Source organism: Mustela nivalis (genome assembly GCF_964662115.1).
Source record: "Mustela nivalis genome assembly, chromosome: 4".
In the NCBI taxonomy this organism is placed as follows: Eukaryota; Metazoa; Chordata; class Mammalia; order Carnivora; family Mustelidae; genus Mustela; species Mustela nivalis.
Window position 1 is genome coordinate 27,282,257 of NC_139023.1, and position 18,926 is coordinate 27,301,182.

Genomic DNA, 18,926 nt, shown 5'->3' on the forward strand with positions numbered 1-18,926 from the left:
AACCCTGAACACACCAATCTTGTCTGGTCTTGGAAGCTAAGCAGAGTCAGGCCTGGTTAGTACTTAGGGAGGAGAAACAACATTTTTAAAAATCACATAAAAGCATTTCCTTTTTAAAAAAGGATCCCCTACACGAGGAAAAAGTAACAATTTGGTGTCAAAACAGATTCAGAAGCTCTATAATCACATCTTATGTTATTTCCATATAATAACCACAACTTCTAGCCAACCAAGCTATGCTTTATTGTATGCCAGTTTAACTGTTTGGTCTCCCCTTTGTCTTCCCCGAACATTTTCAGCTTACACTCTAATAAAAGAGCACGATTTTAACAGTTAAGCAAAATAAGCAATTTTAAGTACATGGCTATCAAGTAAACACAAGGCAAAACAAAAAACAAAACAGAAAACCTATTTAGGATGAGTAATCACATATCAGATCCTCATTACATAAGTATTCCAAAAAAACAGTAACATTCTTAAGAGACTGAAATTCCAAGAAAGAGTCAATAATATTTTTCCTACATTTCTACCCACACTGGCTGCTATATTAAATGCCATAAGTAGTGACAGACACATTTTGTCAGCTTTGTGAGTGCTATTAAACAAAAGAGCATAAAAGCAATGTGAACTAAAATGCCAAGTTAGAAACAAAAAACAAGGGAAGGAAAATGAATTCATTTATTAAGTACCTACTATGAGCCAGAGAAACATGTTATGTTCTTGCATAAACATTATCATCTAATCCTTAAAATAACCATACAAAGTTCATCATTCTTATGAGAAAACTGAGTTCACAGAAGTTAAATAATGCTCAGAGTCACTCAGTAACTAAGTGCTAGAGTGAGAATGATGTCTCTTAGGTTCTCAGCCTGTACCTTTCCACCACATCAGAATTTTCCCCAAGGGTAGTGAGATGATTTTAGATGATACTGAATCTTTTTTTTTTTAAGATTTTATTTATTTATTAGAGAGAGAGAGAGCATGAGAGGAGAGAGGTCAGCAGGAGAAGCAGACTCCCCGCCGAGCAGGGAGCCGGATGTGGAACTTGATCCCGGAACTCCAGGATCATGACCTGAAGCCAAAGGCAGGCGCTTAACCAACTGAGACACTCAGGCGCCCCCTATTTTTTTTTTTTTTTAAACTGTTATTTGTTTTAACTTGCATTGGAAGGGAAAAAAAAAAAAAAAAACCCTGCTGTAAAAAACCTATTGTTTCATGGAAATTTTTAAAAGGATTTTTAAAAATTTATTCATTTGAGAGAGAAAGAGAGAGCGAGTGAGTTCATGAGCAGGAGAGAGCGTCAGAGGGAGAAGCAGACTCCCAGGTGAGCAAGGAGCTTGATGCGGGGCTCCATCCCAGAACTCCAGGACCATGACCTGAGCCAAAGACAAACGCTTAACCAACTGAGTCACCCGGGTGCTCCCATGGATATTATTTTTTAGGATGAAATGAAATAAAAATGAAAAGATTGGGGGACAAAAGCTATTAAGTAATAGCACAAGGTTATGTGCTTATGGCAAAAACCCATGACGGCATGCACAACGAGATTCAAAAAACACTATAAAAGAAAGAACAGCCTTCCTAAAAATATACCCACTCAACCTTTATCTGTTTTTTTTTTATTAAAGAAAGAGATGAATTTAAAAGTAAAATTATAGACATACCTGACATAGTTTGATCAAGTTTGTGGATAAGAGATTTTTTAGCACATTCAACATCAGGACTTGGGTAATCCAAAACTTGCCTGCACCAAACTAATGGGCTAACTGATTTCTGCATTGGTGTAAGTTTTTTCTTTGGTGATGAATACAGCCTAGAAGAAAACAAAAACATAAGGGTGGCATTCATTATTAAGCATAAGGTCATAGATAGAGATCCTTTTGGACAGATTTAAATTGGGAGGGGGCACTGTACATGTCACAGATTATCTACAAAATCATCCACATTTTACTTCATGCATAAAAAGAAAATGACACTAAAACAAGCCAAAGTTCAAATTTCAAATAAACCCAAATAAAGCCAACTGTCCAATCCTAAAATGTCTAACTTTTCTTATAGTCTCATTACAAAAACTGTGAGTAAACATCTATCTTTACAACAGTTAATTCTGTTTTCACTAGTATTTAGCCAACTCCTTAATATAACCATATCATTAAGTATTGTCTAGGAGACAGAATAAGGAGATAAATACCTATTTTCCACCTCCCAGTCCCCTTCCTACCACAAACCACACAGAAAATCTCCTATTAGTGATTCATTCCTTTTAGTTCAGCAGTACACACTCTATAGCCCTATAAATCCTTAATAACTTAGTATGAATCCATTTATGAAGTTTACTTCAGTCTCGGGAAAGAAGAATAGGATAGTATTTTATAAGCTCCTGTGGAAAGGATCAAAAAAGAAAAGGTAAGCATAAGACAAGGGAAAGAAACACTTAGTTTTTCTACTTCGTAGTTTTTTCCTCAGATTGGTCTAGATTATGTCAATTGATACTGATTTATTTCAAATATGACACCATATGAAAAATGTGAAGTTACCTGAATTCTAACCAGAGTGGTTCCCAAATTAAGATACTTTAAGTGGAATTAATGAAGTAAAAAAAGCATAATTAGATTTATCCACATAGTTAAATGTTTCAATAAGGCCAGGAGTTAGTAATTTCACATTTTACACTGACCAATTTAGGGCAATAAAATGAAGTGTGTTCTGGCACAAATACTTAAATATATCTCTATCGTACTAGAATTGATGAACTACTTGCTAGTGACACCATATATATTTTCCATCTCTTTTCTCATCTCTTCTACTTATAACGTAGCTGTGTCACATCAACTATTTAACTCTTCTCAAAATAATCAAGGCTAACAGGGTAATTTCTCTAGTCAACAATCCATGTTTATTTGGATAAAAATGAAATGAAATCTCAATTTATTAAATAACTTATTAACAGTTCAAAACAAAAAGAAACCAAGGGGGGGCTCATTCTCTTTCCAAGTTAAACACTACAAATGTCTCATAATCAAGCTCTGTCACAGCATTCCCACTGTAATTGTGATTACTATCATATACAGATATTCTAGGTTAGCAAATACTTAATGAACAAAACCTCTTAGGTGACCAAGCATTAATGAAATAACTTTCTAATAGTATCATCACTCTTTCAACATACAACTTTTCCCTACACTGACTGGTGTCACACAGTTTACCCATATGATTCATGTGTAGTTAGTTTCACAGCTAATAGTAGAGGAATATACTAATTGTAAAAAGTGCAAGGAGAGTGAGCCTCAAAAACATGCTCAAAGAAGCCAGACCAAAAACATACATAGTATGATTCCATTTATATGAAGTGTCTAGAAAAGAACACAGAGCAGAAATTAGATTACAACGCCTAGGACTGGAACAAGGAAGGGGGAAGAGATTTCTTTTAAGGTGACAGAAATGTTCTAATATGTTGGTGGTGATGGTTGTGGTAACAATGTCATGACTGTAAATATACTATATTCTTGAATTATATGATGAGTTTTCTTGTACATGAATTACACAGGTATGGGTAAATTTTATAGTATGTAAATTATATCCCAATAAAGCTTTCATAAAAAATTGTAAGGTGCTTTTAGAATCTTTAAAAAGACAGAATCTACTATAAACTACTTGAATAAAACAATAATTCAACATCAATTACACTAAAGCATCATTATCTCTCCTATATTGCATGCATGGAAGCTTTCCTATTTTTGTTAATGGCACCATAACTCTTTCACAAAGAGTGGCTCACTCTTAAAGCGGCTACCTTCGACTCAGGTCATGATTCCTGGATCCTGGGATCAAGCCCAGCAGGGATCCTGCTTCTCCCTTGCCCTCTGCCTGCTACTTCCCCTACTTGTGCTCTCTCTGTCAAATAAATAAATAAAATCTTAGGAAAGAAAGAGAGAGAAAGACACAAACCAGTCTTTATTTGCAGACAACATGATCCTGTATATAGAAATGACTTTGTAGGAATCCACCAAAACCAAAAATATCCAACTAGAATAAATGTGTTTAGTAAGGTTGTGGGATGTAAGTTCAATAGGCAAAAAATCAATTGTATTTCTAAACATTATCAATGAATAATTAAAATAGGATATGACAAATGAAGTACAATGGTACACTGAAAACAAACAATGTTGAGATAAATTAAAAAGACAAATGTTCATAGACCTGAAGACTCAATATTGTTAAGATATCAATTTTTCTAGACTGATCTACACAACTGACACAATCCCTAAAAAAAATCTCAATAGGCATGCCTATATATATATAGATAGACAGACAGACAGGCTAATTCTAAAAGTTATAGGAAAATGTAAAGAGCAAAGAATGGTCAAAATAATTTTGAAAAAGAAAAAGTCCTTAAAAACCAAACCAAACAAAACAACAAGAAAAACAAACCCTGAAAATCCCTGGTCTTACTTCCTCCTGATCCATTCTATACAATGAAGCCTAATTGTTTTCTAAAATATGTATCTGAGTATGTTAATATTCCTGTGCTAAAAATTCTGTGCCACTTTCCTTTTTGCCCTTATGATAGAACCCTTTCCAAAAAATGGCCCCCACAGCCCTTGAGGCATGAGCAGTGATCTGTTGCAATACTCTTTTTTTTTTTTTAAAGCTACATTTCTCATCCTCCTCCCCCACCCAAATCTTAATAACAGCCATATGGTACTAATTTCTATTCCTGGAAAGCCCAACACTTTCGCTTCTAGGTCACATGTGCATGTTCTTCCCTTTGCCTGAAACAAGGCAATCCTACTCCTTGCTTATCTCACCCTCCCTTGCCCAACCTCAGCCAGCCTATTCCTACTTTTTACTGCATCCTGGCATAAACTGCACTTCACCAGGGAAACCTTTCTTCAACACCTCTCATAAGACTAGTACTATATAGTGAAGCAAGGTGTTTTTAACAAAGCATCTTTGCAGCCACTTAAACATGTCCCATCAAAAAGGAAATTCCTCTAACATTCATTCTAGTTACAAAAGACCTATTTTATAATTTGTTCATTTTTGTCCTTTTGAAGTTTTTAAGTTAGTATTTATAAGCTGAAAAGAGACATTTAAAAAACATACTAGAGACAATAAAAATGCTAAAATATGGGTAAACCTCAAAAATATTATATTAAGTAAAAGAAGCCAGCCACAAAAGAGTGCATCCTATACGTTTATATATTCATTCAGCCACAAAAGAGCGCATCCTATATTGTTTATAACAGAATGTCTAGGATAGGCCAATCTATGAGAAAAAAAAGTTGATTAGTGGCTGCCTAGGGATGGGAGAGGGATAAGGGGAAGAGAAATGGGAAGTGACTGTTAATGGGTACATGGCTTCTTTGGGGATGTTGAAAATACTCTGAAACAAGACTACGGTGATGGTTGTACTATTCTGTAAATAGACTGGAAACCACTGAATACTAAAAACCCTAGTACACTTTAAATAGACAATTTTGTAGTATGTAAATTATCTCAATAAAGCTGTTTTAAAAATTTGTTAGAAATAAACTGGCCCTCTCAGACACATGAAAAAAGGCTCAACATCACTCGGCATCAGGGAAATACAAATCAAAACCACAATGAGATACCACCTCATACCAGTCAGAATGGCTAAAATTCACATTAGGAAATGACAGATGTTGGTAAGGATGCTGAGGAAGGGGAACCCTCCTACACTGTTGGTGGGAATGCAAGCTGCTGTAGCCACTCTGGGAAACAATATGGAAGCTCTTCAAAAACTTGAGAATAGGGGCGCCTGGATGGCTCAGCATCTAAGCGTCTGCCTTCGGCTCAAGTCATGATCCCAGAGTCCTGGGATCAAGCCCTGCGTTTGGGCTCCCTGCTCAGTGGAAGCCTGCTTCTTCCTCTCCCTCTGCCTTCAGGTCCCCCTGCTTGTGCATGCTCACTCTGTCAAATAAATAAAATCTCCAAAAAAAAAAGTTGAAAAAAATTGAAAATAGAGCTACAACCCAGCAACTGCACTATTGTGTATTTACCCCAAAGACACCAATGTAGTGATCTGAAGGGGCACCTGCACCCACGTTTATAGCAGCGATGTCCACAATAGCCAAACTATAAAAAGAGCCCAGATGTCTATCAACAGATGAATGGATAAAGATGTGAGATATATTATATATATATATATATGTACTTGTATGTATTTATATATATTTAATTATATAATAAGATCTATAATGGAGTATTATGCAGCCATCAAAAATGAAACCTTACCATTTGTAACAACATGGCTGGAACTAGAGGGCACTATGCTAAGTGAAATAAGTCAATCAGAGAAAGACAATTATATGATCTCACTCATATGTGGAATTTAAGAAACAAAACAGAGGAGCATAGAGGAAGTGAGGGGAAAATAAAACAAGATCAAACCAGAGGGGGAGACAAACCATGAGACTCTTAATCATAGGAAACAAACTGAGGGCTGCTGGGGGGGAGGAGGATGAAGGGATGGGGTAACTGGGTGATGGACATTAAGGAGGGCACGTGATGGGACGCCTGGGTGGCTCAGTTGGTTAAGCGGCTGCCTTCGGCTCAGGTCATGATCCCAGCGTCCTGGGATCGAGTCCCACATCAGGCTCCTTGCTCATCAGGGAGCCTGCCTCTCCCTCTGCCTGCCATTCTGTCTGCCTGTGCTCGCTCTCTCCCCCCCTCTCTCTCTGATAAATAAATAAAATCTTAAAAAAAAAAAAAAAAAGGAGGGCATGTGATATAATGAGCACTGGATACTATATAAGACTGATGAATCACTGAACTCTACCTCTGAAACTAATAATATATTATATTGCTCTGCGGGAAGCCTGCTTCTCCCTCTCCTCTTCTCTGCTGCTCCTCTTACTTGTGCGCTCTCTCTCCCTCTGTCAAATAGATAGAAAGAATCTAAAATAAAATAAAATAAAGTTATGGGGGGTGGTGCTTGGGTGGCTCAGTCAGCTAAGCATCTGCCTTTGGTTCAGATCATGATCCCAGGGTCCTGGGATTGAGCCCCGTGTTGGGCTCCCTGTTCGCTGGGAGCCTGCTTCTCCCTCTATTCCCAGCTCATGCTCTCTCGCTTTTAAATAAATAAAATCTTAAAAAAAAAAATAACAGATGGCTATTTGCTTAGACCTAGCTTAAATGTTGAAAAACAATAAGAAAATTGTTATTGGAGTGAAATTTAGATTAGTGTATAAACTTTCACAGGTCCAGGAAAACAATCAGTTTTTAATACCTCAAAATCATCCTTCCCTATTGAGTAAGGCATAAGTGAGGCTAAAAAAGAGCTTGTCTTCACCAAATTCAATGCATAATCCCTGGCACAGTGATTGACATTTAGAGATGATCAAATATTTGCATGTGAATGAATAATGAATAAAACAACCATGATTATAATATTTAAAAATGCACATGAAAAAAGGTAAAGGAAACATAGCAAAGTAAATAAGATCAAAGTGACTAGAGACTTGTTTCTATTTTTATAATTTTATGATTTTTAAAACTTTCATTAACAGAAGTATCTTTGGTTTTACCCACAACTAAATATAATTTAATGATTTTAAATTCTTAGGATACATTGCTTTATAACGATTTACCAAGCTTTCTTAGTCAATGTGGCAATAGGAAGTGCTATTATTTCATATTTTATCAAATGCTTATTACATGCCAGGCATGGTTTCAATATTTTAAAAATACTTTCAATTTTTTTCTTTAAAGATTTTTAATTTATTTTTGTGAGAGAGAGAGAGAGAGAGAGAGAGAGAGAGAGATAGCACACCCTCCAGAAAGGTTGGGGAGGGGGCACGACACAGAGGAAGAAAAAGAAGCCAACTCCCCATAAGGAGGGAGCCTGATGCAGGGCTCGATCCCAGGATCCCAGGTTCCCAGGATCATGACATGACCCACTGCAAACACTTAACTGACTGAGCAGTCCAGGCACCTTAACTCTTCCTTTCAATCTTCACAACAAACTCATGAATAGGTGCTAACTAGGTTTACTCCAGAACCTGTGCTCTTAACTATTATATTTTACCGCCTAAGGAGGCTCTTGGCTGGCTCAGTCAGTGGAGCATGGGACTCTTGATCTCAGGATTGTGAATTCAAGCCTGGTGATAGGGGTAGAATTTACTTAAAAACAAAACACTCCAATGTATTCATCATTCTAATGGTTCCTGTGGTTCTCTGTTCTCTTTTCCTAAGCCCTACCAACCATAAGGGTGTAACTGATCCCCCATCACAATAAAAAAATCAAAACTCAATTAAAAAGAATATCTTCAGTTCATATATATATAGCAAGAGTCTTTCTGAAATTTTAGATTGATCATGCCATTAACTATGATCAATCTAAACTATGCTAATTTGGCCCATTAGCAAACTTAAAGCATTATGTACTACATTTATATGAAGAAATATAAAATACCCTTCTAGTTTCTAGAGAACTATCATTGGTATTACTAGTAATAATGGTAATTATTAGCAAAGCAAATTCATTAAGAAATTCTTAAACAGTTTACAAGCACTGGGATGCCCGGGTGGCTCAGTTGGTTAAGCATCTGCCTTTGTCTTTCTGACAAATAATAAAATCTTGGGGGAAAAAAAAACAGTTTACAAGCACTGAAGTGACATTAACTACAGGGTAGGCAGTATACACATATAAACAGAAAGTATGGCAGCAGAATACAACACAGTGAGCCAAAAAAAGGGCAGAGCAAGCAAGCAAGCTGAAAAGACTAAAGAAAAGCTTTAAAACCGTGAATTCCAAAGTTTCAGTCAGTGACATTCTATGCTTCCATTTTCATTTCATGACTCTCTTGATTCTCATTCCAGTAAGAAAAGGGTGTTTTTTTAAAAATCAAAAGTTTTGATATTCTCTGGGATTCCACAAAAGGGAAGTTGGAAATTACTTCTTCAAAAAGACAGTCTTCTAATGTTTGAGGCATAGCCATGTACTGCTGGGAAATAGTTACAGTGAGACCAACCTAAAGTGCAGCAATCAGAAACTGAGGGGCTTTTTTTGTTTGTTTGTTTGTTTTGGTGTTTTGTATTGTTGAGAAAAGACATCAGGAAGGCTAGGAGTCTCAAACTATACCAGACTCTGCAAAATTTTGACAATAGCTACAGAGTATGACAGTCCTTATGTATATGACTAAACACATAATTTCAGCCACAACCACGTACACGGATAACAATTACTGACAGCAGAATTTATTCCACAGAGAACATAATGTGTGTGTATGTGTGTGTGTATACACATATACACATCCAGATACATAGGTTACATGTATATGAAGTGTGTGTGTATAATCCACACTAATTCTTTTAGCGTCCTTTGCTTGTTAATCACTAACTTTTTATTGGTAAAATGCCTTGAACGGGATTTTATCTGTAGAAGCCACAGTACTCAGGGCTAACAAGTCATAACTCAGTAAATGACATGTCCTTCCAATCCCAGGTGATAATGCATACTATAATGACTTTTAACAATTTGTCAACTAAGGTTAGGTTTTAAAAATTAATATATTTTTCTTATTGTTGAGAAAGTTTCTGCACAAATATCTGAGAAAAGATACGAGAGTATAAAGTTAGAAAACACAAAGCACTGCTAACAAAGATTTGTTAATACAATAAAGAGTAAACAACTCTTTTATCAGAGAATTTTCTATTTGCAGTATTCCCATAGGTTCTAATGTTAGTTTCTTGAATTACAAAATTAAATATTTTATCCACTTTGTGAAAATACAAACAAAATAATGGGAGGAATCTAAATACATGTATTTGCTACATATATATGTTTACATATTTGTATTTAAGTATATGTATTTATCCCCAACAACAGGCTGGCCGAAAACATCAAGTAACTGAAGTGGTAAAGAAAATCTGGCAATGTTTTAATGCTACATGCCAGAGTAGAAGCGAGAATGGTACTCTGCACTCCGTTTATAGAATTAAGACTAGCTCAAACATTCTCTTCTCTTTTTCTTTTGAGTTATATAAAAAGATAAGAGTGAGTATGTGAGGAATCCTGATATATACCATAAACTGAAATGGTTAGAATGCATAAAATACTTTTGAGAGGCGAGAGGGACAATATTTTTAGAACTGGCATTGTCCTAGAAAGAACCTGATCTTGTCCTCCATTATTAGAATTTGTAGTTGTGTTTGTATATATACAATTTATATATAATCATATAACTGTCTTTCATAGGGAACTCCAAGCATCTCAAGGGCAAGAATAGTATTTCCCCATCATCTCTTATGCTCTACCTTCAACCCCAAAGAAACCTGTCCTGCATGTAGTAGAAAAGATTGCAGAATGAACAAAAGAAATAACTACAAAGAATCCATAACAGGACACTGCACTTTTTCTTGAAAAATTATACAAAAATTCTACAGTTATTCTCGATTGTACCACTTAGTAACTCTAGTTGCAAGATGAGAACTAAATTTTTTTCTATTTTAATTCGTATTCATTCCACCTAATTTGTTCCTTTCAAAATACTCCTGACAACTAACCAGGATCTCTCTCAAGTGACAGTAATCAAATTATGCCAGGATCTTTAAGAGACTAAATTTAACCTATTCTCCAGTCTATTAAATTTCTTCCTTTCCCATCAGTTTTTGCCCATATCACTTATTAAAGTTTAATTACTAAAACTAGAAGTGATGACATAAGGGTCTGAAAATATGTAAGTGTAAAAACCGAGCTTTTTTACTTCTTCACACATTTTCTGTATCACACTATTTTTGTTATTCTATCAACTGCTGTATCACAAGATATAAATTTGTTCCTACTATTTTATTCTGTATTTATCAGAAACTTTTAATTTGATGAAGTCTTTATTTGTTTTATCATAACCAACTATCATTCTTTGGACATAAATGATTTTCAAATAGTCCCAGTCCCAATTTTTCTCCTGGGTGTCACAGAGCTCCAATGGTTTACTACAGACATTCCCCCAAAATCAAATACCTCCAAACAAACATAAAATGGCACTACTATTTTTTCCAGTCAACAAATGAAAAGTTTTATGTTAACCTTGACTATTTTCTCTTGCTACATATTCAATGTGCTCAATCAACACATCCTATTAATTCATTAATGCCCCTAAAATCCATCCCTTCCTTTTCATTTCCACTAACTTCACTCAAGCCTAGACCCTCATCTCACCCAACATAAGCAATTATAATAATATCTAGTGGTTTCCCTGAACCTACCAGACTTGAACTCCTCTAATCTATCCTCTACCCACTACCATTTAGCTAAAATACAGATCAGTATAACATTGCTTCACTGCTCAAAAACTTCCCCAAATTTAGCCTGCAGCTTAATTTTTAAGGTTCTGTTATCTCATCCACAATTACATCCTTTGATCTTCTCTCCCATGTACTCCAGTAAAAAAACCCCTCTTGTCCAGCCAAATGTATGTTTATCTCATGTACCCTGGATAGTTAAACCATAGATGTCTTTGTTTGTAATCCTTTTTACTATGGGGGAGGGGGCCAAATTTCCTTTCCATTTTCCTGATCTAAACCAAGCCTCATTTCAAGATCAATTCAAGACTTGCTTTTTTCACAAGGCTTTCCAACCGCCATAGTTCTCACACCTACTTTTTTTGTTGTTTTTTATTAACATATAATGTATTAGTAGTCCCAGGGGCACAGATCTGTGAATCGCCAGGTTTACACACTTCACAGCACTCACCATAGCACATACCCTCCCCAATGTCCATAACCCCACCACCCTCTCCCTAGCCTCCTCCTCCTGGCAACCCTCAGTTTGTTTTGTGAGATTAAGAGTCTCTTATGGTTTGTCTCCCTCCCGATCCCATCTTGTTTCATTTATTCTTTTCCTACCCCCCAAACCCCCCACGTTGTATCTCCACTTCCTCATATCAAGAAGATCATATAATAGTTGTCTTTTTCTGATAGACTTACTTCGCTAAGCATAATACCCTCTAGTTCCATCCACGTCACTGCAAATGGCAAGATTTCATTTCTTTTGATGGCTGCATAGTATTCCATCATATATACATACCACATCTTCTTTATCCATTCATCTGTTGATGGATATTTAGGTTCCTTCCACAGTTTGGGTATTGTGGACATTGCTGCTATAAACATTTGGGTGCACGTGCCCCTTCAGATCACTACATTTGTATCTTTAGGGTAAATACTCAGTAGTGCAATTGCTGGGTTATAGGGTAGCTCTATTTTCAACTTTTTGAGGAACCTCCATACTGTTTTACAGAGTGGTTGCACCAGCCTGCATCTCCACCAACAGTGTAGGAGGGCTTCCCTTTCTCAGCATCCTCGCCAGCATCTGTCATTTCCTGACTTGCTAATTTTAGTCATTTTGACTGGTGTGAGGTGGTACCTCACTGTGGTTTTGATTTGTATTTCCCTGGTGCCGAGTGATGTGGAGCACTTTTTCACGTGTCTGTTGGCCATCTGGATGTCTTCTTTGCAGAAATGTCTGTTCATGTCCTCTGCCCATTTCTTGATTGGATTATTTGTTCTTTGGGTGTTGATTTGATAAGTTCTTTATAGAGTTTGGATACTAGCCCTTTATCTGATACGTTGTTTACAAGTATCTTCTCCCATTCTGTCAGTTGTCTTCTGGTTTTGTTGACTGTTTCCTTTGCTGTGCAAAAGCTTTTGCTCTTGATGAAGTCTCAATAGTTTATTTTTGCCCTTGCTTCAGCGATGCTCCTAGGAAGAAGTTGCTGCGGCTGAGGTCGAAGAGTTTGCTGCCTGTGTTCTCCTAAGGATTTTGATGGATTCCTTTCTCACACTGAGGTCCTTATCCATTTTGAGTCTATTTTCATGTGTGGTGTAAGGAAATGGTCCAGTTTCATTTTTCTGCATGTGGTTGTCCAATTTTCCCAATACCATTTGTTAAAGAGACTGTCTTTATTCCACTGGACACTCTTTCCTGCTCTGTCAAAGATTAGTTGACCATAGAGTTGAGGGTCTATTTCTGGCCTCTCTATTCTGTTCCACTGATCTATGTGCCTGTTTTTGTGCCAGTACTATACTGTCTTGATGATGACAGCTTTGTAATAGAGCTTGAAGTCTGGAGCTGTGATGCCACCAACTTTGGCTTTCTTTTTCAATATTCCTCTTGCTATTCGAGGTCTTTTCTGGTTCCATATAAACTTTTGGGATTATTTGTTCCATTTCTTTGAAAAAAAATGGATGGTATTTTAATAGGGATTGCATTAAACATGTAGATTGTTTTAGGTAGCACAGACATTTTCACAATATTTGTTCTTCCAATCCAGGAGCATGGAACATTTCTCTATTTCTTTGTGTCTTCCTCAATTTCTTTCATGAGTACTTTATAGTTTTCTGAGTATAGATTCTTTGCCTCTTTGGTTAGGGTTGTTCCTAGGTATCTTATGGTTTTAGGTGCAATTGTAAATGGGACTGACTCCTTAATTTCTCTTTCTTCTGTCTTGCTGTTGGTGTAAAGAAATGGAACTTATTTCTGTGCATCGATTTTATATCCTGACACTTTATTGAATTCCTGTACAAGTTCTAGCAGATCTGGAGTGGGGTCTCTTGGGTTTCCTAGGTTAAGTATCATATCATCAGCAAAGAGTGAGAGTTTGACTACTACTTTGCCGATTTGGATGCCTTTAATTTCTTTTTGTTTTCTGACTGCTCAGGCTAGGACTTCTAGTACTATGTTGAATAGCAGTGGTGATAATGGACATCCCTGCCATATTCCTGACCTTATCACGCCTACTTCTTATCACCTTAACATATTACTCTACTCATAGTTAAGTACCAAATGTATGTGAGATGATTAACTCCGAGGATGCCCATTATCCCATTTGTCAGAGAAGTCCTAATTTAAGCCTGTTGTTTTCGCACCCCAGCACTCCCTTGACTCTCAAATAGTGCCCACATTTGTACAATAAATTAGTTTTTCTTAATTTTCATAACATTACTATTTTATGACTTAGAAATGTAAAGGGAACAATTACTAGAATGCAATCCTTATTCCTGCAATTTAGCACTAAATATTTCTGGTTGAGGCTGTGTTGTAAGTATGCTGTAAGGCAATACTGAGGTGATTTTGCACCCAGGGGACATCTGACAATGTCTAGAGGCATTTTTGTCTGCTAAACATCCTACAATACACAGGACAGCCTCCACAACAAAGAATTATCTGGCCCAAAATGTCAAGATCCTCATATAAGAAAGCTAGTAAGACCAAACTGCTATTTTTGAAAAATATAAGTATCTTGTAAGAGGAACTATTCTGATCTTTAATCATTTACTTTAGTATGATTTTTATGTAAACAATTATGAATAGTTGGGATGAAATGGAAAGAACATCACTCAATATTCTGGCTTCAATTCCAGTTCTGCCGTGTGCTTCTGGGTACAAGAGGTAGATAAAATTTAGAAGCTCAGTTTTCTAGCCTTTTAAGCATAGCTGTGCCTTCTGTTCCCACCTACATACAATTGCCATACTTATCTTTCCAAAACACCATTTTGCTAAGAATATCCCAACACTCAAAAATCTCTCTCTAGATTTCAGAGGCCATCCACAATATGGTCCCCAAACCACTGTTCCCCAACTTACTTCACTTAAGTATCTTCACAGGCTTTTTCTTTACCCTGCTCAAATATAGCACTCACCCTTCTTGATTCTGACAGAACAACAAGAAATACCCTTCCACCTGTACAAAAATCCTTTGTCACATTCAAGTCCGTATAAGCCTTTCTTCAAATTCCAAGTTCATTCTGTCTCCAAATTAAATTGTAAGTACCTTGAGACCTTAGTATCAAGTTCTACTTGGTCATTTAAAGAAATATTAACATAGCAAGTACCATTAGCCAGGCATAGTGCTAGACAGGAATTTAAAGATGAATTAGGACAAAACTAGATTATATATAATGTTACATGTTAGCCTCTCCCATTCACTTGCTGTACTACCATCGTGACCCTTCTTGTCAAGTTCCAAGCCTCTAGACTCAGGTTTCTAGGATTGATCAGTTTTTAAAATTTCATTTTTTTAATCCTCTCCAGAACAGCCTTAGCTAATAACCAATGGCAAAAATTTTACTATGACAAGTGGACACAAGTCAATTCCCCTTCTCGAAAGGATATTAGTAAGCCTACTCAAAAAATATTCTAAGATTACTAAATTATCCCTTCTGAATCTAATATTAATAAAGATAAACATCTAATCACATTATACCTATAAAATACAATACCAATCGGGACGCCTGGGTGGCTCAGTTGGTTAAGCAGCTGCCTTCGGCTCAGGTCATGATCCCAGAGTCCTGGGATCGAGTCCCACATCGGGCTCCTTGCTCCGCAGGGAGCCTGCTTCTCCCTCTGACTCTGCCTTCCACTCTGTCTGCCTGTGCTCACTTTCGCTCGCGCTCTCTCTCTGACAAATAAAATCTTAAAAAAAAAAAAACTTTAAAAAAAAAATACAATACCAATCAGGCACTAAATACGTACTTCTTTTTTTTTTTTTTTTTTAAGATTTTATTTATTTGAGAGAGAGACAGTGAGAGAGAGCATGAGCGAGGAGAAGGTCAGAGGCGAAGCAGACTCCCCATGGAGCTGGGAGCCTGATGCGGGACTCGATCCCGGGACTCCGGGATCATGACCTGAGCCGAAGGCAGTCGTCCAACCAACTGAGCCACCCAGGCGTCCCTAAATACGTACTTCTAAAACCTCCTAACTCAATAGCATCTATTAAGTTCCAATCCTCAACATTATCAGCTTACAGGCTGCTTACAAACTTAGCCTTGCTCCCCTTATCATTCCTTTCAAACAAAACCCTTCAACAGTCACATGCAATTGGTAGTTTTTTACTCTCTCACAGAGAAATGAGCAAAAGCTCCTGAATGGAGGGCTGTATGTGGGAAGAGTTTCCTTCTAGTAAACTGGAGAAGTGGGAGATGGTTTGATTCATCCTCATGGATTCTAAATCTCTAATTTTCAAACACTATCTCCCTCTTCTTATCATTCCAAATACCTTCACAAATTTCATATCATATATTATTGTACTGCATTATCTGGTTTTCATTTTTCGCTTTTTCTTTTCCTCCCTATAGACCTTTAACACCTTTAAGAAATTTCACTTTTATTCCAGCATTTGAGCCTTTTCAAAGTCAAAGCAAACTGTAGGTTTTTCATTTTTTGGAGCCACACCTAGTTTAAAGACCTAATTTTAAAAAGCCTTCCTCTTAAATAAGCTAGTTTGTTCCTAAAGGTGCCTATTTCCTCCATAATTTGGATTCCCAAGTGAAAGACACCAGGGAATGTGATTTTGAGTAAATGGAACAGGGAAAATAAAAACTTATATTACCTAAAGTCTTAAAACCTACATACTTTTACATGTTCATTTTTACTTCTGAACTAGCACAAGAGACAACATATAGTGTGCTTGGCTAGTATCAGTCCTTACTATAATGAACAGTACCTTACTGTAACTCAAACCATTTACATTAAGATACTTAATTCTGCTACTTGCCACTCAAATTGTTTCCTACTTAAAAATGTCATGGGGTGCCTGGGTGGCTCAGTTGGTTAAGCATCTGCCTTCAGCTCAGGTCATGATCTCAGGGTCCTGGGACTGAGCCTGGTGACCAACAGGCTCCCTGCTCATCAGGGAGTCTGCTTCTCCCTCTCCCTCTGACCATCCTCCCTGCTTGTGCTGTCTCACATAAATAAATAAATAAAATATTTAAAAAGTGAGTAAATAAAAAATAAAAAACATGGGCACCTGGGTGGCTCAGTCAGTTAAGCAGCTGCCTTTAGCTGAGGTCATGATCCCAGGGTTGTGGGATCAAGCCCCGTATTCATCTCCTTGCTCGGGAGGGTGCCTGCTTCTCCCCCTGTCTCTGCCTGCTGCTCCCCCACTTGTGCTGTCAAACAAACAAACAAACAAAAACTTACCTTAAAAAGAAAAGTCAAAATTAAACTAATTTACAAACACAGTTTTAGATATATATTCCTAGCAGACAAGCAAGGAGGCAGGGGGCTCGGTAAGTGGGGGAAGAAGGGAAAAAGCCTTTCTGGTTTACAAGGGCATTCATTAGCACTTTGCCCAGAAGGCTCATGAGATGTGAGCTACACACAGCTTTGGGATTCCTTATATGATATCTCTGGAAAATAAAAAAGTTTCAGGATTTTCCACACCTACAAAAACATACTACATATTTTAGGCAAATCTGATATTAATATTTATACTTGAGGGGGTCCCTGGGTGGCTCAGTTGGTTAAGCATCTGCCTTTAGCTCAGATCATGATCCCAGGGACCTGGGATAAACCCCTGTGTCAGGCTCCCTGCTCAATGGGAAGCCTGCTTCTTCCTCTCCCTCTGCCCCTCCACCCGCCCATTCCCACTTGTTTCTCTTATTCTGCTCTTTCTCAAATAAATAATATCTTAAAAAATTAAAAAGAAAATTTACACTTGGGTATTTCATTTTAAAATTTTTTTCAATTTTTTTTTTTATTTTTTAAGATTTTTAAGATTTATTTGTCAGAGAGGAGAGCGCGTGCATGCACATACACAAACAGAGGCAGTGGCAGGCAGAGGAGAAGCAGGCTCCGCAGGACTAAATCCCAGACCCTGGAATCATGACCTGAGCCGAAGACAGGTGCTTACCCTACTGAGCCACCCAGGTGTCCCTGGGTAATTTCATTTATAAAATGCAAAGTTAAAAACAAGAATAATAGATAAAATCATATATATCAGCTAACTTGGGCTCCAGTTCTATTAAAAATGCATGTCTAAACTTACTGGAACCCAATTTTTTTCAACTGTGATATATAATCTCACTATCACTAAGTAATAAGGAAAACATCAACTGTTTCTTAATGTATAGTATTATGATTCCTACCTATGTGACCACAAAGTAATGAAATTACTTAAATCTTATAAATAGGATTTAAAAAGACTTATTTACTTATTGGGTGGGGGCAGCATGCGCACATGAGTGGGAGGGGCAGAGGGAGAGAGAATCTCAAGCCAATTCCTCACGCAGGAATCAATCTTATAACCAAGGTGAAACCAAGAGTAGGATGCTTAACTGTGCCACCCAGGCATCCTATAGATAGGATTTTTTAAGTTATAAAAGCAATTTGTGTTCATAACAGGAAATTTAGAAATCACAAGAATTACAAACAAGCTTAAAACAGGGTACATCTGCTACCTTACCAAAGATATATCACTGTTTCAATTAACTTTAAAACTATTTTTTTTTTAACATCAGACACTATCTAGATAGTATTTTCTTTAATTCATCACGGGAGAGTATAGATTCAATACTGCTAGTATTCAGAATGTGTGAGAAACTCATCTCAACTAGCATAAGGGTCATCAAGTCAGGTCAGAATCTGATCTCATTATTTTCCAGCTTCACCTCATTTCAACCTAACATCACTGACAATCAGATTGAGTCAATGTAATTTAATGTAACTGAACTCTTACTAAACACAAGATACTGAGAGCCTGTTCAGACACATGAAGATGAATATGATACTCTCCCTCTGCTTAAACTGCTCACAATCTAGACTCCAGAGATCAAAGTACAAGGTTGTCTTGTTACATATACTCTAAAAAGTGTGTAAAATTGATAGGTAACACTGAAAAGGAAGTAAACCAAACAGGATATTTAGAATTTCAAAAAGAAAAAAGGTGCTCTGTTGCAGAGTGAACATCAGAACATGCCACCAGGCAGGAATGTCCCTGAAGTTTGCTGGCAACAGTAAGTAAAGGCAGGAAAAAGGAGAACTGGAATTGGACTGCTCAGGACTTTAAACACCTTGCTAACCCATTTTTATTAGCTAGCATAATAATGATTTTTAATAGTTTTCAAAACTCATACCTAGTCTCATAAGGTAAGGAATCTTCCATTACTGAGGATATTCAGAA

General features: G+C 36.9%; 1 protein-coding gene across 2 annotated transcripts in view; it reads right to left on the reverse strand.

Annotated features, from left to right (window-relative positions):
* The window catches only part of SLAIN2 (SLAIN motif family member 2), a 91,096-nt gene that overhangs the window by 55,282 nt on the left and 16,888 nt on the right, over positions 1-18,926 (reverse strand). For both annotated transcript variants that reach the window (XM_082728379.1, XM_082728378.1), the window contains exon 2: positions 1,665-1,813. In XM_082728379.1, the coding sequence (XP_082584505.1) occupies positions 1,665-1,813 (149 nt within the window). The remainder of the gene's footprint in view (positions 1-1,664; positions 1,814-18,926) is intronic.